We start from the raw sequence: 19,782 nt of genomic DNA, 5'->3' as shown, positions 1-19,782 counted from the left end.
TTGGAACTGATCCATGGTTGCCTTCATGGTTTCAATGTGGCTCTAGAATTTGCTGGCCAGGTCTTGTATCTTTTGTTTATTTCTCCGCGGTAAATCTGCCAAGGTGCCCAAACGAGTGGATTTTGCTATGAATATACCTTACTTCTCCCCCACGTCGAGTAGTTAAAACTGCTATGATACCAAATGTCAAGAATCTAATTCTAAAAACTTGTGAGAAAACTCTACTTGCAAGGGATCCCACTAGATTTGTGCAATTAGCCTAGGATAAAGATGAATTAACTCTTCCCCAGCTGAGAGTGAGAAGCCTCTTTCATTAATGGTGGAAAAATAAAAGAGTAATTTCTTACAAGAGATTTGAGGGAGATCCGATCAGACTCTTTTGCTCTCCAATCGACTCCACATGCGTAGCACATTTTCACTAAGAGTTGATACATGGAGTCTATGATATAGGACTAATAAGTAAAAAAAAAAAGAGACCTCTGCCACATTTATATAGGGTTTAGTCACAAAAGTTCATAGTTGTAGTTCACTATTTTGGGCCATGACAAAAGGCGACTAAATCTTTAAAGGTGCTAACTTCTTAAATAAAGCTGCTACTCATTTGAAGTGCTAAATAGTTCATAATGTGAAAAGCTCACAATAATTTTGTATTTAAAAAAGAAGCCAATGACGATAAATCAAATGCTCTAGCACTGAATCTGTTTAGGCCCACCAACGGCCCAATCCAGCCCAAAGAAATCTAGATAGACTTGCTAAATGGTTTAGACCTACTGAAGGCACCACCACAATCAACACTCATGGTTTCTTTTGTTCTTTTGCTTAAGACAAGATTAGGCTTTATCATTTGCAAAAGCTAGGGCCCAATTCTATCTAGGTGTCATTCGTGGCCAAGCCAATAACCCTCTTTATGTGAAGTGGAAGCCTTGAAGATGGATCTATCTGCTCAAAGCCTGCGATCAGAGTCTCATAAATTTGACTATCGAATTTGACTGAAAAGTTCTAATTAATATACTCAACTACAAACTTGTTGTTCCATGGAAGTGCAAGAACACATCTCGACATTTTCCAACTTATTTACATTTTAAATATATCTTTTTTAACCCAATATTTCAGGATGGCTAACTAAGTTGCTAACGAGTTAGCAAACCTAGGGAAGACTTGGGGTTTTCTTCCGTTTGGATTAATTATTTTCCTAGATAATGAAGTATTTTTGCACCTATTTTTCAGATAATGAAATTGTTTTCCTTAGAAGGACAAGGGGAAAGAAAGAAAGAAAGAAGAACAGAACGCTTAAACGTAGCATCACCCATCTGGTCTTAAACCAACCACATAGATCATATAAAGTGATAAGACAAAGAAAGCAGTCCGAAAGAGCCGCAATACCCATGTAATAAGTGTTCAAGTATCCTCTCCCTCTGTTTCTCTCTCACTCTCTCTCTCTCCGTCTCATTTCCACGATGCTCCTCTCCAATTGCCTTCTCTTCCGCTGCACAAATCTCATATCCACTATCCCCCATCTCCACCCCTCCAATAAACTTCCCTCCTTCGGCATCCCAAACCCTACTGCTCCCCAATCCAATCCAGCCCACCACCACCACCACTCCTCTCACCTTATCCTCCGAAGCCACTCCCCTCTTCGCCCAGTCGCCCTCCCCGACCCGAACGCCGGCGAGGAGCAGCATCTCTCCCTCTCCTCAGCCGCCGCATTGGCCGCCGCCATCCGCCGCGCGTCTCCGTCTTCGCCGGTCGCGTTCACGCAGCGGGTGGAGAAGCAGGGGAAGAGTGGGCTCGTCATGCCCAGCCCCGACTTCCAGAGGCTGTGCCTTGAGCAGCTCGAGCTGTTCCGGATGGTCGTCGACCCCGAGGCGATCCTGTCGGTTAGTTTGATTTGAAATTGGTGATCATTTATGTCGTATATTTGTGTAATTTGCAAAGACTTGAGGAGTTTATATATGTGCAGAGGTTACTGAGTGAGAATTTTAGTCCCTAGATTAAAGGACAATTTTCTGTCTAACTAAATGTTCCAAGCTTTGAAAGCTCATCTATTTAGAAATCTTTCCAAAATTTATAGGTTAAACTTGATTAATTATACTTTAACATTCTCTGAACATCGTCAGGATAAGTAATTTAAAATAGATTTATGCAGTTAATTATGTTTCAAAAGAATGATCTTACTTATATAGTTATACGGGAATATATCTGTGTAGAATTGCAAAGGCACAGGATGTTGCTTTGCCCTTAGTTCTGCGTCAACTTTATCATCCATCTGGCATACCTTGTAAATGACCACCATGCTAGCATGATTATAAACTACAAATAAATTCCAATATTCAAAATAGTTATATTTGTGTCTTTTTTGCTATTTGTGTCGGTTGATGTAATGTTTCAGGCTTCCAGCCTAACTATACTCGAATTTCAATTCTGCAGGTCTATGTCAGACCAGCTGGCAGTTATGTCATGGATCAGTTGGAACTACGTCGAGTTGCTTTTTCCCCAGGAATTGATATTCCTGAAAGTGCAGAATGTGTAATATTAGTTGGTAATTTTGCTATACCTGCTGGTCTACGTGCGGCTGAATCTGCAATGTCAAAACAACAAGTATGTTGGCGCTTTGATATTTCACTAGTAATAGATATTAAGGTCATGCACTTGGCATCTGATAAATATCCGCTCCATTACGAGTTATAGGTTGACTTTTCACCCGAATCTGGAGCTGTAGTTCTACCTATGGTGAAACATCCATTTGTTGTGGGTTTTATAGTTGCAGAGATTCCAATACCAGAAGTGCGAATGAACATGAATGCACTTAGTACTGAACAACAGTCCCCACATAGTCCACCTGAAAATGGATCATATGGTCTGTCATCTCATTCCAATGGGAAAATGTGGGAAATAAAGCCGTTCAAAGAAGATGTGATGAAGGTTTTTAGTCAGTTCACTACTGAACAAAGATCCAGAGCTATTATGATTTCTCGATCTCTTGCTATGGCATATGTCATGGATCAGGTAGTTCCGAAGTTAGTTTTGCTACCTGTTCATATTTTCTGTGATAGGATCCTAAACCATGAGTAACTTTAATAGATAAGAGATCACTTTATTGATAATAGACCACTTTCAAGAAACCTAGATAAACTGATTACTGATCAACCATTTGATGATATTCAATTGTATTTTAAAGTGTCATGTTAATTCCAGCGTCTACTTCAATATGGCTATACTACAATCTGTTATTTGTACTGTTTTATCATCCTTGACTAGAGTCGTCTTGGAATTCATCAACTGCAGGGGCAAATATAAGTTTGCTTCACGCATCACCACTTCTTTGGTGACTGCAAAGAGTTGTAGTGCATCTCCCATCACCCTCATCATTAGGTGTGGGTGAAGCATATCCAGTGATCATTATCTAATTCATTCTCTGAATGATCTTAGTCTGTGCTTAACGAGATTGGTATTTTTCCTACCTGCCAACTGACTGTATTACTCTCTATTCAAGATCCTCTCATCCTTGCATTTTCCTTGGCCAGCCTATGTTGATATCTGGTCAGCCATATCATCTAGAAAAGAAACTTCGCACAGGTCCAAAGTATCCACCATGAAAGATATTAAAATTCTTGGTAGTAAGAATGCACATGTCTACACAATTACACATACATATAGTCATACATTTATCTGACATGAACATATACAAATAAATTTATTCATGCAAGCATGTTATGTTAAATAGATGGTTTTCATAAATCATAATTTACTTGGACAACAAAATGATAGATTTGGAGGAGTTAGTGCTTCTCCTTATTACCACTAAATGCAATGAAGCCATAAATTCACTTATATCAAATTGTATTTTTTATGTTCTTCTCGGGGAACCTAACTAGCTTTTACATATTTGATATGTGACGCGTCATTTTAAGAATGATAAATGGACATCAGAAGGATAGCTGGGCCATGGAAAGGTACCATGCTGGCCTCTGGCATGGCCTACCATGTCGTTGGCATGGTTGACACAGCCTGGCACTGCTGGACATGTTCCATATTGGTTATCACTTATCAATGTTGTTTCTTATTTGGAAATATGAAATCAAACTAAGAGATGCATTTAAATATTAAGTTATACTAGCTATTGCCTGCTTTCAAATACCATATTTTTAGTTGCTTTACTTTTGTCTGTTTTAATTTGTTTCACTCCTTCCAGAAAGCATTGTTGCTTCAACAAACATCTTGGCAAAATAATGTCAGAATGAGTCATTTAGTTGAGCAAGTAAGTTATTTATCTGTTACTGTAACCATACTGAATGCTAACTACTTGGAAAGATGTATTAATAAATTTTTTTGGCAGATTCGTGGGCCTCTGTCTAGCATTAGAGCTCTTGTAAAAATGTTGTCTGTTTACGTGAAGAAAAGTGAGGTGTGGAAATTGCATATTATGATCACATAGATGTCTACAAGTTTGTGGGAACCTTCTGACTTTAGGAGTTTTATTATCTTTCTTTTTGATAGATACCTTATGATGTGATTCAAGATATACTCATTCAAGGTGATCATATGAAAAATGCCTTACAACAAATCCAAGATGCTGTTTACCTTACCAAGGTAACACCCCTATCCTCTACTATTTATTAATCTGCTAGCTTTCTGAAGCATGGTATATCAGTGTCCCGTATGTATGTCATTCTAACAATCTGGGAGAGAACTTTGGAAGAGTAAAAGAAATTTTCTTATATTCTATTTTCGATTCATAGTTGTAATTTCACTAGATTTTGCAAATCATGTAAAAGTGCATGCTGTAAAGTTCATTGATAGGTTATATTTTAGAAATATATCTTCAAGACATTCCAATGGTACTGCTGATGCAACTACGCATCAATATTCTTATGTTCATTTTGTTTATGATTGGACCTCATAGAAGCCTTCACTATGAATAAGTAATCTTGACTCGGGTCTTCCCCTAACCCAACCTAGTAACAGTCCAGAGGGAATCATTCTGTTGAGAATCTGTCAGAAATGGGGGTAGGCAAGAGCATCCTGGAACTTGCCTCTCTCCACCCCACCAATGTTGTCCATACAGGCTCATAGACCATCACTGGTTTTTGTGAATCGCATTCTGGAACTTCTATCTATTGGCAAAAGAGACTTGACGATGGAGACTATGCAATGGGAATAATATCTATCAAAATTTCTTGTTCTCATTTTCTTCAGGCTCTTCCTGCTCATTTGTATAAAAGACGAGATGGAATTGACTTACCTAGAGTGAAAATAACATATTGACGTCCCATAGAATGAGTTTGCACTAGATATCACCTTTTCTAAAATAACTGGGGGAGAAATAAAGATTTTGGTGCATCTCCAATATCTTCTCTCCCTTAGGTGTGGGTGAAGCACTCTTAGTTACATACAAATAGGTATTATCTATTTCACTCTCTGTATCAGTTCTTTCTTCCTTGGTCAGACCAGTGTCATATTCTAGATAATCTCCTTGTTCCTCCTCATGAAAGCCAACCATGAGATTCTTAGTTGGGCATTTGTGTTAAAGTCTAATGCCATGCCCTTAACACACTAATAGTCCGACTTCATTATTGCTTTATTTGGAGGTAACAGCAACATAAACAAATTAGGTCGCTGTCATTATATTGGTTTCCAGATGGTTTTCCCAAGCTAATTCATTGTAATTGATGTATTCCAATATTCTTCAAATTGATATATTCATAATACTTCTAGTATCTGCTATGGATTTCCACAGGCTAACATAGTGCGGTACAATGAAGATACACTGCAGAAAATGCATGGTTCAATGTATGGCCAATCAAAATCTTTAACATCTTTGTTATCGGACTTCAGTTCAGAAGAGAATGAAAAACATGGTGCAGAAAAAGTGGATTCTTTGCTACCCCTAGGTTTTGAGAGGAAGGACATTGAGATGTCTATGCCACCTCTTTGGCTCATACCACTGCAACAACATGGTACTAGGTAATAACTTGTTCTAATTGATCCAATGATGACTTCTACTTCTAAGTGAATCTTCCAACTTAACTTGCCACTACTTTTTATATTACGTCTTTTATTTGTTGGTATCTTGTCTAAAAGTGGTTTGACCTAGAACGACAGTTTCTGTTACTCTCTCTATTTCGTCACTGAAAATACAAAATTCCTTAAGGTGCATTCTGAGAAAGATCATCGAAGGCAGTTCACTTATCAAAGTTCATTCTATAATTGCCTACTCACTGCATACTTTCATGTCCATATTAAATCTTCTGTTTCAGCCATCACATAGCATCGAAAAGAGACTTCTGTTAGCTGCTATACTGTTGTATGTGCAGTATGCTTCATATAGTAAGACCTCGCTTGGCATCAAATTTAGATTTATATTTTGCATTTAGGAATTATAAGGTTGCACTAATTAGTGCTTGTAACATCTGGAAAACAAGCTTGCTAAGAAGAATGATGTAGGATGATGATAGGAGAAGAATAAAGTAGCAAACCTATGGAATCCACCTGCATGGTGTTAGGAATCCACCAATGAGAAACAAACTCGCGCTCGCGGAATCCACCAACAAGTGTTGGAATTCACCAATGTAACAAAATAGATGATCTCAAATTTCATAAAAAACATTCATTTAATCTCAAATAAGAAAATAACTAGTCTTTATACAGGCAAACCCTAAAAGACAAAATATTAAAATGCCCTAATATAAAAGGACTAAACTATTCTCATTTCTCAAAATTAAAGTTCTCTCATGACGATTAATGATTTGAGTCTGATGTCAGCACCAAAGAACCATCATGCATTTTCGAGTAATGAAGCATGATTCATTTGTAAGGCGTTGTCAATGTATTAAAAGGCAGCCGCAATTTGTGAGCAAAAAACCCCAATGCTTAGCGCCTAAGCATAAGACAGGCACCAAGGCCTTGTAGTAATTTAATATTTAAAAATTAAAAATAATTATATATGATATACAATATATTCTAATATAGCTAAATCACAAGAATAACAAAATTAACACCAAAATTATAAGTAGCTAAAAATCTAGAATCATAACTAATCCTTTTTTTCTCCTTTAACAATTACTGAGATAAAAAAAAACTAAGAAAATTAGAAATTTCCATATTACCCTTCAGTACTCCTCTCAAATGCCAACTTGTCATCCATTTATAGTAGGGGCAAAAGTGGCAACATAGGAAAAAGAAAAAAAAAGAAGGGAGTAGAGAGAACGAGGGATCATCTAGCTCATCTCTACTTTCTAAGACAACAAAGCGACTAGCTTATCAAAATGGGAGAGAGCGAGAGGGAAGAGCTCGTCGATAGTAAGATCGGCGTCATCGGAGAGGGAGAGTAGGATGTGGTGAGGGGGGCGGGCGGGGTGGGGTGGGTGGACAAGGGATGCATATGGATGATGCACATCATCGGAAAGAGAGAGGAGCTCGACGCAAACCACTGTTGTTCCCTTGTGCCGCCGCTTGCCGCCGTTCGGTATCGCTCGAGAGAGGTGTCTATTAAGAGAGGAGGCGGTAAGGCTCAAATTGAGGTAAGAGGAAAAGAGATTCTTTGTTGATACCACTATCGCTTCCGCTGTCGCCAGCCATGGAAGGGAGAGCTGGAGAGGAAAAGAAAGAGGGTTGTTTCACTTTTCGCGAGATCGAGCAACAAGGCGAGGTAGGATTGAAAGAGAAGTTGGTTTTCTTTATATACAAATTATTCGTACCCGCTTTCGATATTTTAAGATTTGGTGGGCCGAACCAGGGGTTAATTACGCTGACACCTCCTATACTATACCCGGTTTTTATGAGACCCTCTATACTTTTTTAGGTTATAATGTCCCTCCTGAACTTTAGAAAAATTTCAATGTCACCCTTCTGTTAGTGTGTCGTGAGAAAATTTTGGCGAGTCAGCTTACATGGCAATCATATTTTCCCAAAATGACCTACATGCCCTCATATATTTCAATCAAATTAATAGAAATTAAAATACATTTTTATTTTAACCCTTTAATTAAATTAGGATAACTAAATTAGGACAACTAATTAATAGTTAAATTAGATTTAAATACAGCTTCCCTTCCTCCTCCCTCACCTTATCGTCATGCTTGGTAGAGGACTCAGATCGGACAGAGGAAAAGGGTGGCTAAGGAGGGCGGTGAGGACGGCGGCACATAGCGGGTGACGTCATGCACGGTGGAGGAGGGTCTTCCATGTTTGCGCTAGAAGACGGAGGAGAAGAAGAGGAGAAGGAGAGGAGGAGCATGGGGGAGAAGGGAGGGAGGAAGGAGGAGGAGAGGGATGCACAAATCTCGAGGGAATGACGATGGGGGAGGACGGAGGAGAAGGAGAGGAGGAGTAGTAACGATGGGGGGAGAAGGGAGGGATGTGCAAATCTCGAGGGAATGACATTGGGGGAGGAGGACGGAGAAGGAGAGGAGCAGTAACAATTGGGGGAGAAGGGAGGGAGGAAGAAGAAGGGAATGACGATAGGGGAGGAGGGAGGAGGGAGAGGAGAGAGGAAGAAGGGAATGACGGTGGGGAGGGAGAGAGAGGAGAGAGGAAGAAGGGAATTACGATGGGGAGGAGAGAGGAGAGAAGAAGGTTAAGTTGAGGGCAATTATGTAATTTATTTTTTATATATTTTTTTATTTAAAAACTAATAATATGATATATTTATTAGGGGTATAATAGTTATTAACTCGTCAATGCCATTTGCCATTTCACTTAGATCTAAAGTTTAAGGGACATTGTAATCTAAAAAAGTTTAAAGAGTCTCTGTGAAAACCAAGTATAATACTGGGGGTGTCAGTGTAATTAACCCCCGAACCAGCAGTCTGCTAAATCGGCCCACTCAGCCCACTTGGCACTTTTTAGCGCCTAGGCGGGTGAATGTCTTTCACTGGCGCCATTTGAGAAAGCGGAGCAGCCGATGCGCGGCCCCAACATGGCAGCCGCCAAAAATGCCATTCAAAGCATTGAGCATTATAATATACAAATGGGCAAGACCTTAATTTCTTTCTATTCTTTTTGACTAAAAAGATGCCATCCATCCATCTTATTCAGAAACCAATCCTGAGCTACTCTCTGCCAAGTGTAGTATCTTAGAACTACATTAATATGGAATTTTCCAGCATCACCACCTTTACAGCATTACCAAATCCACAACACATAACAAACAAACTTCATACAACTTCATTCCAGCTATCTATCCTGCATGATAACATCCTGATTCAGACCTTGCATCATTACTACCATGCTCATCTTCAGTTCTATATACTGCCTCTTGTCTAACACAAGAAAAAAAAAAATTTATCATTATTAAAATTTTAAAAGTGCCATTCCTAACCTTTCCTTTGAATTCAAAAAGTTTATGTTGCTATCTATACCAGTGATGGCCGTGCCGTGCCACCATCGGCACGCCCCATATAATATTTTTAATAAATTTTTTAGGATATTTAGAGATGTTTTTAGGTCTTTGGTATGTCAATCTTTGATTTCTTTTGTCTAAATATATGTATTAAAATTTAAAATCTACATTAGAATATTTTATCTTTAGCTTATTTTTATAAATAACATATTTTATTAAAGATAAAATAATAGTTGAATATAAATATTATTCAACACATAATATGATTGAATACATTCATTAAAATTAATATTAATGATTAAACACTCCATAATATAATTGAATACTCCATAATATAATTGAACACATAATAACATTCAATACATAATTGATAATAGTTCAATAATTAAAACTAATATCTAGTTGAACGTAGAATGACGAGGAGGATCAAAGACTTTATTTGCTAGCACAAAAATAACACGGGAATGTTGCGTTAAATATTGTCGATATTCTTCAAAATTTATCCACTGATAATATTGCTCGTTATAACGTCTCACATAGTCTTCATAGAAATAAGAATTTTATAATTCTTCGATGATATGATATGGATATTGAATATACACGGGAACGAACGGCACAGGCACACCATAAGCATATGCAGATTGTGGATATGAAGTATAATAAGGGTGTTATGGCTCTGGTGGGTGTGATTGATATGATAGTAATGATGATGAACTTATATCATCTTGTGGGCGCACATTTCCTGATGTCCTACTACTTATAGACTCAAGTCATTCTCTCATTTGACTATAATCATATTGAGCTTGAGATGGTCCCTTTTTTTCTTCTATCTCTGATAAATTCGGCTTTGTGGTTGTCTAGGTCTAGCAAATGAATTGTCATTCCAATTTTAAAAAATGACAAATAAGTTGTCATTTCAAAAATGACAAATGACAAAAGTTAATTGATAAAAATAAGAAAAATTTAAAAAAATGGGTTCTATATGTCATATCATGTTTGTTAAGAAAATAAGTAAAGTTGATTTGATAAAAATTGATTGAAATAGAAATTTTTTTTAAAAAAAATCTTTACATTGGCAGATGACCGGCATGAGGCTGTGCTAGACGGCACGGATCGGCACGCCCCCATGCCGGTTTGCATGACTCGGCACGGGGGTGTGCCACTGGCACACCCTGTGCCAAGTGCCGTGCCTCTACTGGCACGGCAAGTGCCGGTCAGCACAGGGCGTGCCGACCGGCACGACCATTCTTGATCTATACAACCTATAATAGTTCTGCCAACCATATGTAGATGGTTTTTGTGGTTTATGCTTAACATGATTTTTTTTCCACATTCAAGCCACATATATCCTACACTGTGATTGTCTTCTACCTAACTGGAATGTCATTTTCATGCCACCCTCGATCCTTTTTGCTTCTTGCACACCAACGTCTATTCTTTGGGCTGCTCATCACAAAACCCATATCGATCAGTCCTAATCTAACCCTTTTATTCGGTTGTTTCTCATCCAAACCTTATTTTGACAAACCAGCCATATACATGCTCTAATCTTCAAAGAAACCTTAACTTTCAAATTGCTAAATAGAAGGCAGACAACCTTCAGCTATTATCAGAAATTTGTGTACAGATCTCACAGTAAGAGGATCTTACATTGCAAGTTCCTTTTTATCTTGCCGCCAGCGCCATCATAAAGCCTCATTCCCTCCAAATTCTGTAATAATTCCACTTTTCTTGGTAATTTACAGGATTTTATCTGTTCTAAGTTCGTTAATCTTGCTTCTTCTGTTGATATTATAGAAACCAACTAGAAGATACATTTTGACCTATGTGATGGAGATGTGATATATCAATTTCCTATTTTTTTCCTTTTTTACGTCAGGCAGACCATGCAATGCCTCTGATGTACTGAAGGATTTGGTTGATGCTGCAGTGCCACTTGCTAATAAGCAGCAACGCTCTCTAGAACTCAGTGAAACGTCTGAGCCACTGCAAGTTGCTGTTGAAGAATCTGCTTTAAGACAGGCACTCAGTAATCTCATAGAAGGAGCTCTGTTGCGCACAAAGGTTGGTGGTAAAGTTCAAATATATGCTGGTGGAGCACCTGCTGGCGGAGCCCTTATAGTCATTGATGATGATGGGCCTGATATGCAATACATGGTACACAAGTTTTGCTCCTCTCACTGGAAATACAAACTTTGGTTTTCAATTTTTTATTTGAATTTCTATTTTGTGATGTTAAGTAACGCATAGCCAATTAGTTACCTGTTAACTTTTCCATCTACATCAGCTGTAAAGATATCATTCGTTTTATTCAAATATTAATGGCAGGTAGTCAGAATGTCCTTTTTTTTTCCTTAGTTACAGCAAGTTGCTGGTGAGTGCTATAAGCTAGGGATATTAGTCTACTAGAAACTAACAAGTGAGACAGTCTGGAGGCTTTATCACTAGAATACCTGATGGCAGTTTTCCACCTTTACTTGCAGTTTTTCATATCTCAAATTATTGAGTCCATATAACATGATAGTAATCATTTACTCGTATTTCTCTAGATTCCTAGCAAAGCAGCAATTCATGATAGAGATATGAAGGCTAATTGGATTTTTTTATATTAATGGCTTTAAGGCTATTTAAAACTTTTAGATACATATTCCTATTCATATTTGGCTAGCCATCTTACAACTTTAAGAAAATAAGCTGATTGATCAGTGATCCAGAAGAGAGTTGTTGATTTCTGAGTTTGTTTTCATGCTTGTATACTCATCTACTTCTCATTGCGTGCAGACCCAGATGCATTCCCTCACTCCATTTGGAGCTGATCTGTTTTCGGATGGTATGCTTGAGGACAGCATGACATGGAACTTTATTGCAGGGCTAACTGTTGCTCGTGAGATCCTCGAGAGCTATGGGTGTTTTGTTCGTGTCATTTCGCCCCGCAAAATTGATGCTGCCATCGGTGCTGGAGGTACCCATATAGAATTATGGTTACCGACTCTGCAGTCTTATTCGGCTGAGGCAGCTCAAGAAGCGTAGATTTACCTGGTCCAATTCATGTATCTCTGATTTTTTCAAATTTTATTGTAGCAAATAATTTAACTATCTGATAGTTCATCTCAAAAGTTGTACATATGGGCGAGTGCTACACTGACAAGAAATGGAAAAAAGATTAGTAATTTCAAACAGGCAGGATGAAAATAAAGATCTGATATTTCCTTGAAACTGCTAATAAATTCTTGGGTTTCTTCTATCAGGAGAATAGCTTGGAGCATGCTTCTTTGTTGTTCCCAAACTTGATTAATGTAGGAATTTTATATAATATTTTTGCATAATTGCCATAGAAAACTTTTAAAACAGCATAATTATATTCTGAAAATTCTAAATTAAAATACTTTAGTAATCTCTTTTCCAGGTTACGGGACAAGATTATAATTAAATTTAATTTAATTAGGATAGACTGCTTCTCCTGTTTAAACTAAAATGCATAACTCATCAATCGAAATAATTTAATTTAAGATTTGAATCGACTCTATTCTACTCAAAGCCCATGTCTTTGAGCATCTCCAATGGAGAGCCAACTAGGCTCTATTTTGATTTTTCAATTATTAAATAATATAATATTTTATATACTATTTCAAAATTAATTAATAAACATTAGTAATATCAAATTTTTTAATAAAAATATATGGTTGGAAAGTTCTAAGATCCGAATAGTTTAAAAATTAATACTAAAATTAAATAAATGAGAATTTATAATAAAATATTAAAAAAATATTATGTATGCATTCACATTGTTAATTAAACAGCCCGAGTACAAGATATTAGAAAAATAATAAAAAGTTGAAATTATTTTACATGAAATAAGCATCTAATAATCTAGTAAATAATTTTCATAGCCATTGGTTCCGTCCCCGCCTCCTCGTTGAATGTAAACACTTCGTCTATATTAATCTTCCAACGAACTTCTGGCATGAAAATTACTCTTATTTCTGTTAATGATTTCATGTCTTTTCCTCTAAAAAATTGCACGTTCAAAACTGGTTTGAATAGCTCCTTGAGAATTACTATTGTTTCTCTATTCTTGAGATCACACTAAAACTGATTTGCAATGCAAGCTCATTGTTATAATTGTATAGCTCTTTGATCTAACTTTTTCTTATCATTTTCTAATTTGTTCATCATCATTTGTTGCAACTTGTCCATATAAAGTTCATGTTTTTCATATTGTTCTTTTATATATTTTTTTAAATTTCTCCTAGACCTTTAGAGATACTTTTAGAGCTAAACTTGTTGATTTCTGTTTACATTTTTCTTTTCTTTTTTTCTTTCAATAAGGTGACTTGATGAGTTATGATTAAGAAAATGATCATCACTCATATAAATTTTCACCTTCTATATTGAGATCAATGCAATTCATCGAGTTTGACTAGGATCCTTCCTTCAGAGAAGCTTGATATTGAAGGTGTAAATGTAAGGTCAGCTGACTTCTTGGCATCTTTGAGAATTAGCCAAACATGATCAAATTATAATTCTTTCTTCTTATTTATTTCTCCTCCATAAAAAGTATTAACTTTGCCAATATAAAAAATAGTAAAGAATTAGATATATTTGAATGAGAAGGTAATGTAAATATAATGCTAGATGCTTAAAATATCTAATTCAGAAGTTCCGCTTGAGTTTTGGTGTTCGATCTATCAATACAACCTCAAATTTATTTATGGCCTTCTTAACTTAATCCATACGATATTTTAGGGATCTTGGAGTCTTTTGTTCCCGGTATAATTCTTTCATTTTTTTCATGAAAAATTATTGTAATCATCTTCCATATCTTATTTCTCGTCTTATTAGTATTTAAGATTGAGCTCGTGGAGACTCCAAACCACAGTAACCTCATAAGACTTGATCTTCTTGGTGGGTGAATATATTTTATCGAATAATTGCCGTAGGATACAATAAAATATTTGTGAATGAAAATGGTTGCTAAGAATTTAATACTTATAAGTGAATTTATAAGTAAAAAGAGTTAAATGTTAGTATTTATTAGCTCAAAACTCTTAATTAGATGAAATAAGAATCCAATATTTGCAAAAGAATAAGGTTTTAAAGACATGATAAGATAAGAATCTTACAAAAGGATAAAACCCTTAAAAATCTAATATGATAGGAAACTAATGCTAGCAAGAGGACAATAAGAATGTGGAATTTTCCTTGCCGTAATATGGAAAAAATCTATTTGACTCGATGAACTCACCTTAGCAGAGGAACCATTCTTATATCTTCTTTATATATTTAGGGGTGTAAACGAGCCGAGCCTGAGTGAGCCAGCTCCAGCTTAGGCTCGGCTCGAAATTAATTTCGAGCCTTAGAATTGAGCTCAGGCTCGGCTCAGCTCAGCTCAACTCGAGCCAAGCCCGAGTCGAGCTAGACCAAGCCTGAGCCAAGCTCGAGTCTAAAATGAGCTTATCATCAAACCTTATTCAAGCCAAGCTAGATCGAGCTAAACTGAGCCAGATCGAGCTGGACTGAGCTAGATCGAGCTCAAGCGTGGCGGAGGTGCCGATCCACCTATCAAAGAGGATCAAAGAGCTGCATGGCGGAGGTGCCGATCCACCTTGATCCACCAGAGATTTATCGGCACTACGACAGCTTGACGAGGTGGCACCGTGGCGACGACTTGGCGAAAGAGGAGGACGTGGGGATGTGGAAATGAGATTTGAGGATTAGTGTTTTTCTAACTCCTTTTACAGTGAGCCTATCGAGCCAGCTCTAGCTCAAGCTTGGCTCAATATTAATTTCAAGCCGGTTTCGACGGCTCAAGCTCGACTCATCTCTAATTATAATAACCCAGAAAAATAAATAAAAATGAAATAATAATAATAATAATAATAATAATGTATAAATTAAATAAATAAATAAGAGACAAAAAGAAAGAAATAAAAATAAATAAATAAAATAAATTTTGGTGTTGCATGGCATGAGCTCGTGCCATGCAAATTGTGGGCGCACATTGAGGGCACCACATGCACCCACAACCGCCGGCCCGGCCAGCTGGATACGGCGGGCCTGGTGCCATCGCAGCCGCCGCCTTACCTCCTCCACTATTTCTCTATCTCTAACATCTCTCTCTTTCTCTCCTTCTCACCGATAGCTTCTCGCCATCACCATTGTCGCCTTCTCTCACTTTAGTGCTCTCTCTCTAACTCTCTCGTTCTCTCTCTCTTACCCTCCTCTCTCTCTCTCTATCACCTCTCTCTTTCTCTCCTTCTATGGCTTCTCGCCGTCGTCGTCGTCGGCGTCGTTGCCGCCGCACCCCTTACTGCCTTCTCTCTCTTTAGTGCTCTCACTCTAACTCTCTCATTCTCTCTCTCTTACCCTCCTCTCTCTCTTTCTCTCAATCATCTCTCTCTCTCTCAAGCTCTCTTTCCCTTCTCTTACCAACGCCAGCTTGCCGCTGTTGCCGCCGCCACTGCCGTAGCCTAGGTGAGCCTCTCTTCCTTCCCTTCTCTTCTTCTTCTTCTTCTTCTACTTCTTTTTCCTCTCTTCGTTTTACCTTCTCTGGCAATAAAACATGTCTAAATTAATTATGTTATTTAGTTAATCTAAATTAGATTTTTAGTTTAATTTTTTCAAGAATAGATATATTTAGTATTAGTAATATGGTTATTAGATAAGTGTAATTAGTGTAATTTTAGTTAATTATAATTATAAATATTTGTACATAAATATATTTTTAACTTCATATATTTTTATTAGATTAATACATGTCTTTATAATTTGGTATATATATATATATATGTACAACTTATTATACATTATTATGCATGTAATATAATAGTAGGATTACTTAATGTTTATATTACATGATTAAGTAAAGATTATTTTATATGCAACTCTTAATTTGTTTAGTAAGAGTAGTAGTGACAAAATAATTGAGGTATAATTATATAATATTATATAATATAGGTGCTTGTATTTTAAATCATATTATTGTACATGTAGCTCTTTTACGTTTTTTTTATCAAAAGAGATTGACAATTATATACTTAATATATAATTAGCAAATTATGGTTTTATAAATAAATCTACAATTAGAATAATAACATATTAATATTATTATAATTAGATATATGATATAAATCAAATTATTTAATAAAAACAAAAGAAGAAATTTTAAACCTAATAAATTATCATATATTACACAAATGGATCCCAATTGGATAAATAACTAACTTTATATTATTTAAATATTTTCAGATCCCAACCTCCTTATTTGAGATGCCGTGGACCTTGCTAGTGATTTGTGATGATTGATCAATGGACGTGAGGGATACGTGTATTGGGTCTTCTGATTAGACGGTGAGTAGTCTTATCCCCTAGACGTCTTTCTCAAATTATGATATATTATATCTTATATGCATGCATGTTTTGGCCTCCAACATTATTATATGACTTTATCTAGAAATAATTTCAGTCAAGTATATTTTATCATGCATTTGATTAGGCTGATATGGAATATGAGTACATTGGCGATATATAGAGATGATTGGAGATGATTCTACTATTATGATTGTATACCGAGATAATCTCTAGCATGAGTGTGCATGTGATAGACTAGTGGGAGTATGCATGTGTTAGATACATGGTTGGAGACTACATTGTATTATTTTTCTCTTGATTCCTGTTCCATCTAAATTCCTGTTATGCATTGACTTGTTATCGTACTGGATATATGCATATGATCTGGCATTTAGAGGGAAAGCATAAAATATGATTGATAGGATAGTTGATAAAAAGCGTGAGGATACCCGAGTGGGTGCGAGGGTTAGGGCGTGCTTGGAGATGATTGATCGCTCGACATGGTTGCGATCCTGATGGCTTTACGTCCGAGGTCGTTAGTCTGTACGTGTACAGCAGACATTCGGACACATGCCGTTCGCCAAGGCATATGTGGCGAGTTATCATCATGAGGTTTCTATTAGCTGGGAGGGTACCCGATCTGGATGGATGTTGATACCTTTGCGGGTGGCAAAGTATGGTTATATTTGAGATACTCTTGTGGGTGACGGAATATGCACTGAGTCTTCGAACATGATGTTGAGACCGGGTACCAAGTGTTGACTATTAGGTTTTTAATTGTTGGCAATTGTGTACAAAATATTCTAAGTGTATTTTTACATGTATATGAGCTTTACTCAAGTCTAGAATATCTCTAGTGTGAAGAATTGCAAGATCATTGGAGAAAAGCCGTCGCGTTCACAAACGCGTTCGAACGCGAAATCTGCGTTCACACAGACAGAGAGCCGCGTTCGAACGCGGGCACTGCATTCACACAGACCGAGAGCAGCGTTCACAAACGCATTCGAACGCAACCTGAAGAATTCAAGCTGTTGCGTTCGAACGCACTTGGGCCCGTTCGAACGCACTTGAGATCAAGTCAGGCCGTTCGAACGCACACGGGCCGCGTTCGAACGCACCTATGAAGTTTGCAATTTATTGGTTTTTCGTGAGTACGAATATAACTTGGATTTGGCTCTATCTTGGAGATTATATATAAGGATAGTGTTGCCCTAACTTGAGGTGGGGAAGAAGATTATTCAAGGAGACTTTTTGGAGGCTACATCGGTTCTTCAACTAACAAGGCTCTTCTCATCTACAAATCTTAATCTTTCGTCTTAAGGGCTATCTAGACGAAAGATCAATCTCGAGGGCTACTGAGATTGAACTTCAATCACTAGAAGCAGTGAATCGTGGGTTCTAGCGATCAAGACTGAGAGGAACAAAGTCGTTTGGATCGACGGGTTGTTTTGTGAGTCAGTCTTGTAACTGCTAATATTTTAGTGATTGGTTTTTCCCGTTTGAATTTTTCCACGTTAAAATCTTGACGTTCATCTCTGCTTTCGTTTTTAATATTTCTTCCAATGTTTACTTAAGCAAACGAAAAATATCATTGCCTAGTGTTTAGATACATACGTGTGTCTAGGGGTTTTTTCAATTGGTATCAGAGCGGGTTCTCTCACTCTTTGAGAGAGATCAGATAGGCATGGATTTTCATAAAGATGGACCCTCATCTATTAGACCTCCTATTCTAGATGGATCAAATTATGGATATTGGAAAGCTAGGATGAGAGCTTATTTGAAGTCTATAGATGAGTGAGTATGGATGGCCATTGTGAACGGTTGGAGTCCACCAATGTACATGGTGAATGATAAGTTTGTTGAGAAACCGATTGAGTCATGGGATAAGACAGATTATGAAAAAGTTGGCTGGAATAGCAAAGCAATAAATGCAATTTTTAGTTGTGTTCCCTCGGAAGAATTTAGAAGAATTTCTACTTGTGAAATAGCAAAAGATGCCTGGAAATCTTAGAAATAACTCATGAAGAAACTATGGCTGTAAAACTTTCGAAACTTCAGAGATTGACTACTAGTTTTGAAACCCTACGTATGGAGGAGAATGAGACATTTAATGAGTTCTATGCAAAGCTGAGTGATATAGTCAACTCCAGTTTCAACCTAGGAGAGAAAATTCCTGAAAACAGAATTGTCCGTAAGATTCTTAGGTTTCTTCCAGAAAGGTTTTAGGCGAAAGTTACAGCTATTGAGGAAAGTAAGGACATCGACTCTATGAAAGTTGAACAATTGGTAGGAAATCTTCAAACATTTGAGTCTAGTCATTCAAAACCAAGGAAGTCCAAAGGGATGACTCTATCCACTGTTGAACAAAATTTAGAGGAGTCTGATGACGAAGGTGATTTAGATGTTGGCTATGTTTGTCAAAAAGTTCAATAAATTCTTTCGGAAGCCAAACAAGTTGAATGCTGAAAAATTTGAAAAAAACAAAGCTTTTGTGAAAAAGAAGAATACTGTGAGTTCGAATACAGGTGCTAGCAACAACAATGTCAAACAAAAAAAAATAAGAATTCTGAGAATAAAGTATAATGTTTTGAATGTTCTGGTTTTGGACACATCGCACAAGAATGCCCTAATCGTCTTAAGAGAAAGGGTAAAGCTATGAAAGTTACTTGGGATGATTCAGATGAATCTAATGATGATTATGAAAAAGACGAAGAAAACTTTGTAGCCTTTGCCTCTTCTCTGCTTAATACTGACTCTATTGTTGATTCTGATAGTACAGATGATTTTCATATGCTACCAGCTGAGGAAGATGAATCTGAAATTCAAAAGGCATATAATGACTTGTACCTGGAGTCATTTAAACTCAAGAAAAGCAATCTTAGACTACTTCAACGACTCAAGGTAATTGAACCAGAAAGAATTCAATTTGAGGAGAAGTACAAATTGGAGCTTGAACGTGTCAAAAACCTTTCTAAACAACTTGACAATGCAAAAAATAAAATGAAGGCTGATGAAATTGAACTAGAGCGATTGCATAAAGAAGTTACATTTCTAAAAGGGAAGAACAAACTGGACAAGATACTAAAAGCTCA

The 19,782-nt window shown here is 36.9% G+C and overlaps 1 protein-coding gene across 1 annotated transcript; it reads left to right on the top strand.

Annotated features, from left to right (window-relative positions):
- The first annotated feature begins 1,280 nt into the window (after positions 1-1,280).
- On the top strand, positions 1,281-12,567 carry LOC140802441 (chloroplast sensor kinase, chloroplastic). Its single transcript, XM_073157978.1, has 9 exons — positions 1,281-1,877; positions 2,428-2,598; positions 2,689-3,006; positions 4,193-4,258; positions 4,337-4,405; positions 4,498-4,590; positions 5,738-5,964; positions 11,224-11,497; positions 12,122-12,567. The coding sequence occupies exons 1-9, from the start codon at positions 1,458-1,460 to the stop codon at positions 12,368-12,370; spliced, it is 1,887 nt and encodes a 628-aa protein (XP_073014079.1). The 5' UTR covers positions 1,281-1,457; the 3' UTR covers positions 12,371-12,567.
- The last annotated feature ends 7,215 nt before the right edge of the window (positions 12,568-19,782 follow it).

Source organism: Typha latifolia, chromosome 15, assembly GCF_019914945.1.
Source record: "Typha latifolia isolate L0001 chromosome 15, TyphaL0001v2, whole genome shotgun sequence".
Taxonomy (NCBI): Eukaryota; Viridiplantae; Streptophyta; class Magnoliopsida; order Poales; family Typhaceae; genus Typha; species Typha latifolia.
Note: the sequence above shows the minus strand (reverse complement) of the source record. Positions and strands in the feature narration are given on the sequence as shown.

Coding starts and splice junctions, on each gene's coding strand:
- LOC140802441 (XM_073157978.1), top strand. CDS start 1,458: ATGCTCCTCTCCAATTGCCTTCTCTTCCGCTGCACAAATCTCATATCC. Junction 1,878..2,427: donor ACCCCGAGGCGATCCTGTCG/GTTAGTTTGATT, acceptor TCAATTCTGCAG/GTCTATGTCAGACCAGCTGG. Junction 2,599..2,688: donor CTGCAATGTCAAAACAACAA/GTATGTTGGCGC, acceptor TACGAGTTATAG/GTTGACTTTTCACCCGAATC.